Consider the following 15,864-nt stretch of genomic DNA (forward strand, 5'->3'; position numbering starts at 1 on the left):
TGAAAACCCGGGCACAATTCACAGTCGCACCAAATAAACATGGCCGCCTCCCCGCCGTCAGACGTGTGTGTGAAAAACACGGATGAAGAAATGAATTCTGCAACAGAAACAGACCAGTGCTCGGCCACTGAGGTTGGGGTTGAGCCCGAAAAGAAAGACTTACACAAACCTGAACCAGAAACAGAAGACACTTTTAAGAAACCGGCTCTTTTCGCGGCACCTTCCCTCACCAGCAAACGCAGTAGCGTCGCTGCTCCGTCCAAAGCAACAGCAGCCGAAACAAAAACTGTGACAGAAAATAACAACGCCGAGGTTGTAGACACTACTAAAGAGGACTCTTCTGGTCCTGTGAATGAAAACAACACCGAGAAAGGCCAAGAAGAGGACAAAAACGTCGTGAAAGATAAGAATGTGGCTCCCGTCAAAACCAAGCCAGAAGCTAAACCCAGGGTGCTCCCTCCTAAAGTGCCCCCGGCTGGTAAATTCCCCCCTGTCCCATATACAGAACCGCCCTGGGGGGGCATAGCTCCAGATACCCCGTATGCTTTGGAAATCCTTAAAAACGGCACCATAGTGGACACGGTACCCCTCACACAGAGAAGTTACTTCGTGGTCGGACGTTTACCTGTGTGTGACGTCCCTCTGGAGCACCCCTCCATCTCCAGGTACCATGCGGTGATCCAGTACCGCAGAGAGGCTGGAGAGGGGGAGTCTGTGGGGGAGGAGAGGGGGTTTTACATCCATGACCTGGGCAGCACACACGGCACTGTGGTGAACAAGAACAAGATCCCCCCGAAGACCTACATCAGACTGCGTGTGGGGCATGTCTTAAAGTTTGGTGGGAGCACGAGGCTTTTTATCCTGCAGGTAAGTGATGGTGTGGACCCCCACGTGCACTGAATATACTGACGTGGATATATTAAAGCTGCTCTGGCTAACTTTTGTTACATTTACTCAAACTTTCACTACATCCTGACAGTAGTATATGAGACCGATAATAACAATAATAATAATAATAACAAATCCGGTTCCTCTGGCTCCTCCTAGGGCTCCTAATGATGTTTACAATAATCCACCGGGCCTGAACGAAAACAACCAATCAGAGCTGAGAAAGATAGTTGATTGTTGAGTCTCATTCCCAGGTCATCAAATATCGATGCTGGGAATATGACTCAGCAATCAACTATCCTCAACCCACCAGACCATCTTTCTTGGCTCTGATTGGTTGTTTTCGTTCAGGCCCGGTGGATTTTTCACAGATTATCCGTCTCGTACTAATGTAAGATATCGTGAAAAGTCTTTTTTTTAATTTATAGAAACGACCTGCTGCAGCTTTAAGGATAACAGGACAGCTTTCATTAGGCCCTCTCACAGTACGGATGGGTCACTCTAGACTTGATTGCAGTCCGGCAAGGCTTTGAGATGATCTCATTCTCTATCTTTCTGGCTTATAATGATGACGACACTCACTGACATATAGACCTAAACAAATATGCAAAAATATCCCTGTTATTCAGCCCAGACCATTCTCATGGTTTATAACACTAACCTTATACACACAGTCTAAGGAGGCAACCCACAAGGCTAATGGTGAAAAGCAGTCTTCCGATATGGGTTTTTCAATGACCCATGCAAACATTAGAGAGCAGAGCAGAGAGCAGAAAATAAATTCCCCAAAAAATGTCATTATTCCATGCACATTCCTATCTAATATACATGCTTATCTTGCCCAGTAAGGTTGTTGTAGATGGATTTTTTATTAATGATATAGAGGATCAAAAGTATGTCACTCAACTGCACTGATCTATACAGTATAACATAATATATATTCAACACTAGCACGTAAGTGTTTTAGTTTAGATTTGTTGTCAGTTAGGATGGGAGGAACGTGTTAACATCTATAACAGACAACGGTGCCTGAGGATATTTAGGCAGGATGCTTGAGAGTTGTAGTATAGGGCTGCACACTCACTTTTTAACCACATTCCCAAAACCCACAAGGTACAGTGCTAACACTGTTCCACAGTGACCAGGCTGCCTGCAGACATCAGCCAACCCATTAGTCAGTCTAAATCTGTCACTGATAAATCTCCAGGTCAATCAACTAGTTCAAAGTCATTTATCAACCAAAAGTGCAAAACATGTTCTGTTTCCCGCTTCTCAGAAATGATTAGCTTTTTAAATTGATTTCAATGTAATCAGGATTTCTACAAAATTGTCCTGTTTTACAAAACAAGGCATTTTAAGACATCAATTATTTAAAAAAAATCCCCTAATAAGTTATATTCTATACTGAGAATAATCGTTGATTACAGCCCTTTCAGAAAATGTTAATTCAATCTGATAGAAAGCCCAGTTAATAATAAGCAGACAGCAGATCTGACTACAGTATGGGATTCCTCAGTTTGAACACTGTATTGAGTCTGAGGGCCCATGGTTGTCTGTTCAGTGTGTGTAAGCCACGTGACAAGCTGTGAACTGGTGCTAAGCACAAAAGTAAACGAGAAACAGCAGTTTATTAACACTTGGTTGATTTCTCTGTCACTTGATCGATTGGAGAAATGTTTCACTGTTTTGATCATCATTGAAGTCATTTATCAAGCAAAAATGCTTTCTCATTGTCTGCTTGCAGTTCACTTTATATCATTGTTGACTGACTGTCTTATTGTTGGGCAAACATTTGAGAGATTTGAGTTCTGGGAAATTTTCATTGGCATTTAGTTCTTTTATGCATTTTATAGACTGAATCAGTGTTTTAAGTTCAACTGTGAGGTAGCTCCCCCTGGTGGGCCACAGAGCCATTACACAAGAACGTGGAGTGAAAGTTGAACTTTTTCACAGCAAACATTTTTTGGTGTTACACTATTATTTCTGCGTTGCAGTGCAGTGACTGTTGATTATTAGTTCCACCTGTGTTTTTCTGCCACGATGAGCCAAAATGTGTGCTGTGAAGAAAGGCGAATGAGTCTGCTTTAAAAAAAAAAGAAAGCTATTGACGTTTACTCAGACGACATGTAAAGGACTTTATTGACATATTTCTGACAGGGAAACGGTAGATGATGCTCATTGTACAAACACCTTAGTCCAAAATATGACAGAGCTGACCTGACACTGTCAGTATTGCAGCAGAGCCCTGTGTGTGCACAACAGCAATCGAGGAACACATGAAAGGAAACATGGAGCTCATATGAATATTTTATTATACATATCATATATTTCTCTTTGCCCTTGTTCTGAATGTCAAGGGGCACTTTCTGTTTACAGGTGTTGGGGATGTGTATGTGAAAAAAGTTGTATAAAGCTTTAAAAGGAAGCTGTGTGAAATCGAATTACCTCACGTGATGTCACTTGAGTCCGCGTCCGTTGAGAGGAAATGAGAGTGTGTGGAATGAAGGAGCGCTCTCTTCCTCTCTGCCCAAGGCCAGAGGCTCCAGGCCATGTTAGCTGTTACTAACATCACACAGCTGAATCTCAGACTGAACTGTCAGTGGTTGAATGGGTTGCATTGTGGGTAATGTAGGCAGCAGGTTTTGACAAGAAAGAAAAATGCATGATAAAAATGACGATTCTAATCATTCTTGTTTTAAACTCTCTGTTGTAGGAGTGCAACAGTAAGTCAGTGGAATACTCTTTAACAAGAAATCACTACTCATTCTGCTCAAACACATTATTAGTGGATGTTTAACAATCAAATATCTTTCATCTTTCCACATTCACCTTTCCTCCTTCCACAGGGTCCAGAGTTTGATGAGGAAGAGGAGTCTGAGCTAACAGTGACAGAGCTGAGGGAGCGAGCCCGCAAACAGAAGGAAAAGCTGGAAAAGAGGATGATGGGAGACGGTTCTGATGATGATGATGATGATGATATGGAGGAGGAGAAGGAGGAAGGCGGGGAAGGCGAAAGCAACAAGGGCCGGAGCAAACAGTCAAAAGAAGACTCGGGCTGTTCGTGGGGAATAGGTGAGCCTTTTTTCTGCCGGTTGTAGGGTTACGCCACAGCGCGTTACGTGTCATCTGTGTTGACATATCGCTGCGTTGTCATCCCGAGTGTGTCCCTGTCAACTCTCTCTGAAGGCGAGTAACTGAAGGAGCATGTTAATCCTTTTGCTCTCTCCTTTCCTTTCATTCCATCTGTCTCCATAAATCCACCCGGCAGCCGAGGAGGCTGTTCCAGAGGAAGACGAGAACGAGGAAAACCCTTTTTCAACAGAGTTCCACGAGGACCAGGAAGCTGCCTACCTGAAAGACCCAAAGAAGGCTTTGCAGGGCTTCTATGACAGGGAAGGTGAGAAGTCCACAGATGTCTGGTTCCATTGTTTTCATGGTTCTTGAGTTTCCCTTGACTTCAACTTTGGCATCCTTTACTTTAGGAGAGGAGCTGGAGTTTGAGTATGAAGACAAAAGCCATGGCAGCTGGCTCTGCAGAATAAAGTAAGTGATGTGAAACCCCTTGATCTATGAGTGTACAAAATGTCTCCTCGCCTGGACTCACACCGTTCATGCTGTTTCTGTCAGGCTTCCGGTGGATGATGCCGTGGGCCGGCAGCTGGTTGCTGAGGTGACCCACACAGGGAAGAAGAAAGAAGCGGCCATCCAGTGCTGCCTGGAGGCTTGTCGAATGCTGGAAGCCAGAGGGTTGCTGCGCCAGGAAGCAGGTGGGAACTCCAGTGGAAATGTCTGAAAGTAGAACGACGAGACCGTACAGCTTGCATTAATGGGGACTGCAATAAGACTTTTTCCTGTCTCATTTCTAGTGTCCCGTAAGCGCAAGAAGAAGAACTGGGAAGATGAGGACTACTACGACAGTGATGATGACACCTTCCTGGATCGGACCGGCACTGTGGAGAAGAAGAGGCAGGAGAGAATGAAAAAGGCGGGAAAGATTGAGGAGCGGCCTGAGACCTATGAATCACTGGTAAAAATCTGCTACTGTTAATGCACGACTGCGGAACATCACAATATTCTGATTCAGTACGTCTTTACTCTTCACTTTATTTACACTTGTTCAGCACGATGCTGAAGGCACTTTGCTCCATTAAAGAGAAACTACACACAGATCATTGGTGTAAAGCCTCATGTCTAATGATAAACAGGCTACAGCTATGCTAGTGGCACTGTGAGGCTGTACTTGGTGTCAGATTTCATCTTGACAAATGTGAATATTTTCCAGTCTCTGTAGTCCTCTAAGACAGGAAGCTGAATATCTTTGGGTTGCATACAAAACAAGACATTTGAGGACGTCACCTTGGGCTTTGGGAAACATTTTTATGGACTGAACAACTAATAGATTAATTTAGAGAATTGACAGAGCAATCATTAATAAATGTAATTGTTAGTAGAAGCCCTCTGGAAACAATCTATGTACCACATTTCATGGCAGTCCATCCAGTAAATGTTGATGTATCAGTCCGGTGTGTCTCCTCTCTGTCAAAATACATGTATAAATTGATTTCACAAACAGATCTATACTGAGAGGTGTATTTGTGTAAACAGCACTTGTACTATGATGTATAATAAGCGTGCTGTATGTTTCTGTGGTAACATTCATGTCTTTGATTTTCGTGTAGGTGGCCAAACTGTCAGAGGTGGAGAAGGAGCTGGCAGAGACTCAGAAAAAGCTCAGTGCTGATAGAGGAGGTGAGTCATGGAGTGTTCACTCTGCCACACTACCTACAGATGCATGTTCTCCATGTGTTACAGCGTGTCTCATCCCTCCTCTTAGACTCCTCCGGCTCTTCCACCGAGGACCCGCTGGACGCCTTTATGACCGCAGTGCGGAAAGAGGCAGCGATGGACGCCGTGGAGCGCAGGAAGCTCCACGTGCATGTGGCCGACTTGCGCAAAGACGCTCAGAGGCTCCGCAAGCTGGTGGAACTCACGCGGCCCGCCCAGATGCCTTCACTGCTGCCCGGGTTAGACACGGTGCTACATTCAGGGTGTCAGATGGATGCTGTAGAATATCACAGAAACCTCTGAGAAATTGTATTTGAAGCAAACACACTATTTCCTGAAATATCAGCACATTTTCAGTATAGATGAAGTATAGGAATGTGTTTTGAAACATTAAAAAGTTAACTGTGATGAAATCTTTAATTTCAATATATACTAGAGCAGATTTAAAGACTCATTTTGATGTGTGTTGGTGTGATAGTGGAAGCTCAGAGGCAGAGAAGCCTAAAAAGACTTTACCGCTGTTTGGAGCCATGAAGGGAGGAAGCAAATTCAGACTGAAGACGGGCACCATTGGGGTAGGAGGTGTTGTCTCTCGTGTTTGATACCTCGTTCCAACTCCTGTGAAAACATTCCGTCTCTTATCGGTCTTTTTCTCAACCTGTCTCTACTTTTGTTTTCTCTCTTGTAGAAGTTGCCTCCGAAGCGGCCCAACTTGCCCGCAGAGCTCTTCAACATGAAAGCACTTTCACCCAGCGGAGAAGAGGAGGAAGAGGAAGAGGAGGAGGCAGCAGCAGAGAGTAATGAGGCTAACGATGATAGAGAGTGTGCAGCTATCACAGAGATGAATGTTGACTCTGAGGAGTCCGGGGCATCCACGTCTGGAGAGAGCACTTCCTCAGGGCAGCAAAGACGACAACCAGCACAGTCCCGAGAGCCCAAAGGTAAAAACACTTCGCCCACGGAAGAACTGGAGGAAGAGTTTTCAGGAAAATATGCCCTCTGTTAATTCTTCACAGTATGTTCACAAGTTTAAATATGCAGTTCTTACACCACTGGGTGGCAGTAGGTCTGTAATTCAAAAAGCATACTGCTGTCTATGTATCATCCATACGTACAGTTATGTAAAGAAATTACATAGACTTCATGAATTCTAGTTTTTTTTTTTATTAATATCTAGAAAAGTAGTCTATTTTTACATTTTAGGTGCAAAGTCAGCTAATATCTGTCCCTGTGATTACTGAGAATTCTAGAAAGATCTCAAAAATAACTGATTATAAATGTAATGCTGATTTGTTTTCAACTTGTAAATAAGTGTATATACTATTTATTAGACTTGCTATTTGTGTTTGTATGATTTCATATCAGAGCAAAGCCCCAAACAGAGGAGAGTGGATGAGTCTGCTGAAGCAGAGGAGCAGGTTCCTCAGCGCAGCAGCAACCGCACGGCCGTGGCCCCCTCATCCAGTCCAGGTGGGTCCTGTGTTTTGTAGTTTCCATATTATAGTCTGTGCTCTCTCTAGTATTGAATATTGGTCGTTGTGTGTCAGTGGTATCGGCATCGTTAATGTGCTATACCTACGTCTCTGTAGAGTCCAAAGCAGAAGGCGACAGAGAGCCAGCAGCAGAGCCCAGCCCCAGAAAGAATGTGAAGAAGAAAGTGATGGGCCCCAGCAGGGTAGGCCCCCACACACACACAAGATCAAATATTTCATTCCATCATACGGCGAAGTGTGACTAAGTTGAACTTCCTCATGATTTGTGTCCACAGCCACCAGTGCAGCTCTCAGGACAGTATCCAGAGGACGACCCTGATTACTGTGTCTGGATGCCTCCTACAGGTAAATACCTGACACATCTGTTTGCTCCAGGACTGACTCGAGCCGTATTTGGGTAGCCCCCTCTAAACATAGGCAGAGATGAACATTTGAGTGAGGCAGTTGCGGAAACAACACCAGGTTTTACTTTGGTCTTGAGAAGCTGCAGCCTTTATTCATTGACTGACTGTAACCTACACTGAACGTTAAAGGGTTCCCACACACGCTGGGAAAGCTGGACATTTACAGACTAGTTTTCCAGTCATGGAAACATCTGGAAATGAATTAAAATGACCAAATATCCTGCAAATAATCTCTGTTGTCCTGGTAATGTTAATATGTTAGCCCCCTACTCAGATCACCTATGTACTCCTGGCTGTGTATAGTAGGATAAACTGTATGACACTGAGAGCGGGGTCACCAGATGCAGAGTGGGCTGCGATCGAAATCCTCACATCTACATGCATTCAGCCTATTAATGATTACATGTTGTTGCTGGGGTTCAGAAGCCACAGTTGCTTATGGGCTGTGGCCAAATAAATAGAGCCAATTTGCCTGAAACCACAGCTTATATGATGTTATGATGACGTTTGTTAGCAAGTCCTGTATAAAAAAAAAACCTCGTGGAAAATGTCCTGAAAAGGTCCATTGTGGGAGTGGGAATCATGATTTCCTGCTTTTTAGTAAATAAAAAGAGGTCGCTGTTGATGGTAGCTTGGCACAGCTTGTACAGGATGCCCCATGTTCAAGAGCGAGTAGTTGGGTAGAGCTGTGCCATCCGGAGGAAAGGCGGCTTTATTGACCAATTGATCATATCCTTAGGTGATAGTCAGGCTTATTAAGCAAGCAGTGGGAGCATAACCCCGTTGCTCTTTGTTCTGATAAGTGAGATATACGAGTTCTTTAGACCTGTTGAACCTGAACACGTTTTCAAAGCTGCAGAGGTAACTTCATACACCCCCAGTGCCGACCCCATACTGTCTGTCTATAACTTGACAAACACTTTGTTGACACCGACTGGCTGTCCTGTTCTTCTTCCTACTGAGCTCAGGAATGAAGGGGGGGGTGGGGGTTAAGGACATGGTGAGAGGAAGTAAACAGGCTTTCATGGTCCATTTGTGCAGCTGAAATTGCAGCGACATTTTCATTGTTCACTAAGGAATGCAGATCAAAGTCACTTAAAAATGATAAGATACGCTCGAATAAAAATAAACGTTGAAGCAGCGGCCAGACGGAGCCCGGATTCAGGGTCACAGCTAATCTCGCTGCGTCGTTTTAGCATTGGTTTGATAAATGCAGTTGGGGAGCTGTACTTTCCTCCCAGTCCATTTCACTTTCCTTTTTTTGAACACTTGATACAACACGGATTGTGACTGAAACCCTCTGACGCTAAATCTGTTTTCTCCCCCCTAGGTCAGACCGGAGATGGCCGCACAGCCCTAAACGACAAGTACGGCTACTGAGTTCTCCACTCCGCCAGCTTTTATGCTGCAGATAATACCTGCAACACAAAGCCTCCCCAGCTCCGACCATTAACCCCCTGCACCCACCCCAGGCCCTGTGTGTGTCTGTGTGTGTGTGTTAAAAGAGCCTGTAACAGAGCAGGCAGAGATAATAATGCTGCACCTCTTTATTTATCTGTTGGGGATATTTCATTCTCACACTGTCATAAACAAAAAGCACACTGGTCCAATTCACATTAAACTGGCAAGCTTGGGGAATTGCCCCCCCCACCCACTCAGAGCAGACACTGGGCAGTCAGCCCGCTGGCACTTCTCACCCAGGACTATAATAGAGATGGGTAGCACTTTTTTTCCCTTTAAATTCTATATCATCCAAGCAGGAAATAGAAAGGGACCAAGCAGGAGCGGTAACTGATCTGAATTCAGCTTTTTGGTCTTTGGTTGCTCCCCCTTGCAGTTAATTCCACCTGACATCCAATCTGCATCCCTCCCCTATTTGGCGGCAGTCGATCGCTGGCATAACCTTTTTTTTCTCCAAAGGAGAGTGTGTAGCAAGAAGGGAGAAAGAGGGAGAGCATTGAAGCAGCTTTTCTGACCATCTGGATACTTGGATGGCTTACTGGATGAAACGCAAGCTGATAATGACTCAAGCTAAGTGGAGTGTGTGTGTCTGTGACTACACCGACTCTCTCTCTCTCTCACTCTCTCTCACACACACACACACACAGCCCAACCTTCTCAAAGTTCTCTTTTTAACAAGATTGTCTTTATGAGCGAGTCAGCTATCGGTGTGTGTTTGCCTGGAGCAGGATTCCTCGCTCTGTGAAATCCCACTCAGTGCTGTTCTGTTGGTTTACTGCCACACTTTCCACCCTCTTTCCTGTCGTCTTTTCTCAAAACACAAAGTAAAGAATTTGTAAACTGTATTTTGTTACATAAATGTATAATAAAATTGTCTGTACATAACCTGGGAGTCGCTCTACACTTCTCACGCACTCTATTATGTTTGTTCTCGCCTAAATTTTCCAGCCGGCGATCTTCTCTGGTGTACGCTTCTGGGACGCCTTCACACACAACCCAGTTTTTTGACGTCAGTTTCTTTCCCTCTCTTTCATGCTCTCTCACAAACACAAAGAGCATTTCTCAGGGTATGATCTGGCACAAAGAGGCTTGTGGTCTTGGCTGTAGGTCTTGGCTGTGACCCACTCATCGGTGGTGGAAAGCATTCTTCCCTGCCCCAAACACATGAGAGGAGCCCTCTGTCTCTCCACCTGGCACATCCTTCTCATACAGACAGTCACTTCAGTATGACACTAGTGGCCCTGGCCAATCTGGTCTGATCATCATTTTGACTTCTCTGGAAAATGCAAGAAGATCCAGTGGAGTATCTTGTGACATGTAGATGTGTAAAAAATGTTTCTGGGCTACTGTAGGAACATGGCGCTTCAACCTTGCAGACTGTACAAGAGGAACCGCTCCCACTATAGATTAAAACTTTCTAAAGGTAACAAGAACGCGGCAATTCTTATATTCAGTCACATTGTTTTTCCACTCAGTTATGAAGGTTTAGGGCCAGGCTGATAGTATCAGCCGATATCGGCCTCCGCAGGCGCAGTGTGTATGTTTGTATGGTGTGTATGTCATCCAGTATGCACCGATATGCATGTGTTTTTCCGGTATATAATGCAAAACAATGCTTAATACACTAATACATTAGTGTCACTGCAAAGTTTATCCAGTGGAGTGCGCTGTGGCAAGCAGCACAGAGTAAGAGAAGAAGCAGCTCTCTGCATTCTAGACTAGAATTGGTTGACTATGTAGCCTTCATGTTAAATTAGGTCCAGTGTGTAACATTTAGGAGGGTCTATTGACAGAATGAGTCATTTATATATCCAGACAGCGAAGGCCACCATGTTGAACCACCATGTTTCTACAGTAGCCCAGAAGAGACAAACTGGCTCTAGAGCGTGTTTGTTGCGGCCACCGTGGTTTGTTGATCTGCAACTACACCACTAGATGCCACTAAATCCTACACACTGGATTGAAAGAATATTTCATTTTTATACTTTGATAAAGTTATTTGTCTAATAAAGCAACTTCTCCACATAGAAAAGGTCTATTTTCATTCCAGCCCAAATTCACTTTATTGATAATCCGTGAATATTTCCATTCTGAGATACTTCCATATGGGTTCCATTAAGGTTTTCCCTTTACTTTGTCACAATATATATATATATATATAAAGTATACTGATCCAAAAAAAGAAATCACCTTCTAAACAAGAGGCCACAGGGCTTTTATTGATTCATTTTGTGCAACAATGGACGAAAACCTGCCCCAATGTTACATTCACTTCGGCGAAATCTTACTTACAGTGGTGACATTGTGTTTAATCGATTGATCAGCTCATTTCAGGAGCTGAGAACTACCTCAAGTTTCATTCAATACGACAGGAATGTGATTTCAAGGCATTAAGAGATCTTTAGAAAACACTGGGATGTCTTAGATGTACCAGTGGTCCTCTTCTACCTAGAAAGTACTGAGGTACAATATTGGAGAAAAAAAATGGCACACTACAAGTAGGCTATGATTAACATAGCACCAATTACACTTGCCAAATGTGCAGCAACTATTCTCATACTTCCTTATTTCCACATACCGCTCTTTCTGCAAAACAGCGCAATTCATGCAAGGAAAGAGGATACAAGTACTTAACTCTGACCTGGACTAAAAGTGACAAATTCATTAAGAAACGTACATCATCAAAGGTCAAACTAGTCAACTACATACATGTCATACATGTCATACATGTTTGTTATAGCTCGTCATGACCTGCATATCCAATGACACATCCAAAGAAGTAGTTTTTCAGACAGACGAATGTGACCACTGTCTATGTTCATCTCAACAATAACAAGATATCCTATGACTCACCTCGCCGTGTTCAGTATATAACGTTACCAAGAACCTTACAAGATATCCAGTAATGACATCAAAGGAAGAAACCTTGGAACCATTTGATTGTCTTACATGCATTATTTCCCTTGAATATTGATCCGACCCAGAACTAAATCCAGGCTTTTCAAACGGTTGGCCTCACCCCTTTGTACCACCTCTGGTCCACAGTTTCTCCATTCATGATTCCTCCAATCACAGGATCTTTTTTTAGAGACAGCTGTCGATTAGGAAAACCTGAAGTATTCTTAGAAGTGTTGTTGTTGTTGTTGGGGCCATTTCATTCTCCAAATGTTCCTGCTGATTTTATGTGGAGAAGGACGATCAAAGGGTGGGATTACCTGAGTGTGCAATAGTTCCACCATCAAACAAACTGTCTTTCTACCTCTCTGTTTCATAACAGTCACTCCTTGGTCTCGCTGCAGAAGCCACAAAAGAAAAAGCAGCCGTCTGGGAATGGGGGGGATTATCTGGCGGTGGAGATTATCTGGCGGTGGATGAATTTTCTTATGAGCACGGTGGATCCTCGGACGGGGTCAGGGGGCTGCAGGGGGGCACTGTGCTCAAGGAGCGGAAGGCGAAGATGGAAGGGTCGTAGGTGTACCTGGGCGGAGGGCGACTGCCGGTCAGATTCTGAGGACACAGAAAGAGAGACAGGTGGTCACGGCGAGTCACAGGCCTGTAAAACGTGAGTGTTTAGGTTAACCACTGGTCAGCTGCAGTGTGCCAGTCTGTAGGGACAGTGCTATCTGTGCAGCATGAATATGTGGCTGATGGGACTGAAAGCCAAACTAGTGGTGCTCCTTAGAGCATTTTCACACTGGTTTTTTCCCTTCATTCACACTGCGGGTTGGTTGACATACATGCTTTTCCACTTGCAGAGCCCCCCCGAGCCAGAACCTCGCTTCTTGTGGCTCTACAGGCCCTCTGTCTAAAATTAGCCCTGGTCATTTTCCTCCCTACAGGAAACGACAGGAAATGACTTTGTTGGATTTGGCAGTGAGGCAGCACTTTCTCCAGAGCCTGCTGAGGGGGAGTGAAGTTTGTGAGAAGGTGGACTGAGAAAGATTAGGACCCTGAGACAGATTCGCTGAAACTGGGAGCTGATACTGTGGAAAAATGTGTGTGTGTGTGTGTGTTAATATGGATGGCTGTATTGTCAACCATTACCAAACAGCTCTTGAGAAGTGACAGAGGTGCTTCCACTGAGATGCTGAGGAAGTGCCCGCTGCGACTGGAAAAGTACCCAGTGACATCAGCGCATATGAAATAAGGGGCCCATTAACAGTGCATGCCAGGCTACAGGTGTTGCTATGACTTCAGCCAACATCTTAAGGGATTCAGTACTGACAACTGAGCCACAGTTACACAGCAACAATTCCCAGCACCACTTAGAGCTGTTTTATCTAGCAATGTTCATACAAACAGGCAAAAAGTGAGGGCTGGAAAAACACACTGGAGCCCAAGAACAAGTTACAGTGAACTTGACAGACGTTAAGATGTTCTCCATATGGTAGCTGCGAGTCAGTCCAACTGTGGGGGAGAACCGTACATCAGGATGGCTTCCCTATCCGCGTGAGCGATCCCAACAGGGCTGTAGTGTGGTCACATCTGCAGGATGACGGACATGTAGGGCCCAGAGGGGTCACACTAAGTACAAGGCTCTCCGTTTGTGCAGACATCAGCAGCAGCAGTTAGACAGCCGAGGAACACACCAGTAATATCTCACTTGTCCCGCAGCTCACCTGGTTCCATAGAGGTTCTTCCTTGTAGAGATTTAGGATTGTCTAAAGTGTGCTGATCATTCATTCAGACCCCCAGCTGCATGTGAAGGGTTTCTTCACAGGGTTACCAGCAGGGTTCATTCTGACACAAATCTTCATTTAGTCTCTGCCTCTAATCTATTTTAGTGGACTAAACTGGGTTTATGGTTTTAAAGTGTAATGCCTTATTTAAACATGTCTCTAGAATGTCCCACATTATACACTCCTGGAGAAACAACTGGCAACTCTGGGTTATTCCCTTCTCTAATCAGGGTTAGGGTTAGGGTTAACCCTAAAGGACAGCTGTGGTGTCTTTAGTTTAGTGAAGCCCACACTAACCCGGGTTAGCTGATCAAATAAGCTTAAGGCTGCGTCTAACCTCCTGAGCTCACAAAGAGCCTGGCTCTGATTGGATCTCTGCTCAACAACCCTCCCTAACATTTTAGTTTCTATTTATTGACAAAGTGATAACAGATTTGTTCATCATAAATGAGTTTTTATTGAGTTATTGTCTAGTTTTCATCAATGAAAGAATGTTGTTGATGTGAATTATTGATCAACAAACAAACAATCTGCTAAAGAAACACTTCAACATGTATTACATGGACAAGTTCCTGCATGGGCCTGCTGGGCACTGGACCAGAACTAGAGCCCCTGTATGAGCTGGTACTTATTAACAGTTGCTAGTAAAAATGACAGGTATGCAGCTCATTTTCCTCCCACTCTCCATATCTGCACCACTTCCCTAACCTCAATTAATCTTCATCTTCCTCTCCACCCATTCTTTACGGTGGCTGAAACAAGACGCCGCTCTTGCCTGGTGCAGCCTGGGAATCGCCCCGCTCTCCTATTCACCTCCAACCCCTGGAGCGGGAGGCCTCAGCAGCAGCAGCAGCAGCGGAGGAGGACAAGGCTGTTTTCCTACTGCTTCCACATGACACCCCCCTTAAAACACACACAACCATCACCATCAACCTCCTCCACTCCCGTAACAACTCCCATGCATGAATGCTCGAATCCAGTCTCAAAGCCGGGGCCCCATCCAGATCCAGTGTCTCTTCTGGACCCCGGCCAGGAAACCGAGGGTTGAAAGCTAAAAAAGGGGAAGAGGGAGGTAGCAGCAGAGAAAGGACAGAGAGATGGGGTGGGTCGCGGTACGTAGTGGCACAAAGGGTAGACAGAGTCAACACAAGCCTCCAAATGGCTCATCAATCCAAAGACTCACTGTGTACTCACTTCAAGAAAAAAATACAAACTGGAAGGTGCCCAGGGCCCACAGACGTCACTGACAGGGACAACAACACCAGCGACTACGCCAGCGAGAACAGAGGATAATGAGCAATATCTCCATGTATCAGCGGAGCTAAACAGATAGCAGCCGGCCCGGCTATAAATGGAAAATGACTTCATCCCTGGAAATACACCACAAGGGAACCGCACAACACTCCACCTCCTCTTCCTCCTCCTCAGCTCCATCTCTCATCGCCACTCACTTGTTCTTCCTAAACCACTCTCAAAGATTATCCTCCGGGGTTTTTTACATACCTATATGGAGGATTGGAGCAACCTAAGTTGGTGGAAGTGTGTGTGTACATAAACAAGTGTGTGATCAGGCTCCATTGACACTATCCCACACAACGCGATAATAACGTCACTTTTCTCACCACACTGCGCGTCCTTCTGGAGTACCCTGCTCCGTGCCAAGATGCCCAGGCTTGTTCCAGTCCACCGTCCAACATGCTTCCCTTACTCACTACAAACAGAATCAGCCCATGCACAGTTGTGTTTGGAAAACCGCTTTACAGGAAGATCACAATCTTGGGAAAATACCTTTCCAAAAAGCTATTTAGGCGAGGAAATGTGCACGTCTGAGGCCACTAATGGGACGGGTGGAAAGCTCAGCTATTAAAGGTTGTTGAATGAGATCAAGAGATCAAAAAGAAAAGAACGCACATTTCTTCTTGTTTCTTTGTCCCGAGTACGAGTGCAGTAAACAGTGTTTAGGCTGGGCGCTGTTTGCGAAAGGAATCTGACAGTGCTATCAGATTTTCAGACGTCTCAGCCATGGCTCTGTTGCTAGCAGGGCATGGGAACAAACGCTGTTGCCAGATGCTGTCCCAGTATGCAGTTGGATGGACATCAAGGTGCTGGCGACAAGACAGGCCGGGCTGTTTGCGGGGGCCTCGCAACCTCGCA

The 15,864-nt window shown here is 44.9% G+C and overlaps 2 protein-coding genes across 2 annotated transcripts in view; one reads left to right on the forward strand and one right to left on the reverse strand.

Annotated features, from left to right (window-relative positions):
• The first annotated feature begins 13 nt into the window (after positions 1-13).
• slc4a1ap (solute carrier family 4 member 1 adaptor protein) lies at positions 14-9,916 on the forward strand. The gene is made up of 14 exons (XM_035674126.1): positions 14-867; positions 3,735-3,960; positions 4,157-4,285; positions 4,371-4,431; positions 4,516-4,655; positions 4,755-4,915; positions 5,568-5,637; positions 5,723-5,912; positions 6,152-6,248; positions 6,362-6,614; positions 7,039-7,143; positions 7,263-7,348; positions 7,442-7,511; positions 8,901-9,916. Exons 1-14 carry the CDS (start codon positions 40-42, stop codon positions 8,948-8,950), a joined length of 2,466 nt encoding a protein of 821 aa, XP_035530019.1. The 5' UTR covers positions 14-39; the 3' UTR covers positions 8,951-9,916.
• A 1,309-nt stretch (positions 9,917-11,225) lies between these two features.
• The window catches only part of si:dkey-16j16.4, a 17,416-nt gene continuing 12,777 nt past the window's right edge, over positions 11,226-15,864 (reverse strand). The window contains exon 5 of the mRNA XM_035674149.1: positions 11,226-12,538. Within this exon, the coding sequence (XP_035530042.1) occupies positions 12,413-12,538 (126 nt within the window). The 3' untranslated portion in view covers positions 11,226-12,412. The remainder of the gene's footprint in view (positions 12,539-15,864) is intronic.

Source organism: Morone saxatilis, unplaced genomic scaffold (assembly GCF_004916995.1).
Source record: "Morone saxatilis isolate NCDOM2014 unplaced genomic scaffold, NCSU_SB_2.0 Contig3, whole genome shotgun sequence".
Classification (NCBI taxonomy): Eukaryota; Metazoa; Chordata; class Actinopteri; family Moronidae; genus Morone; species Morone saxatilis.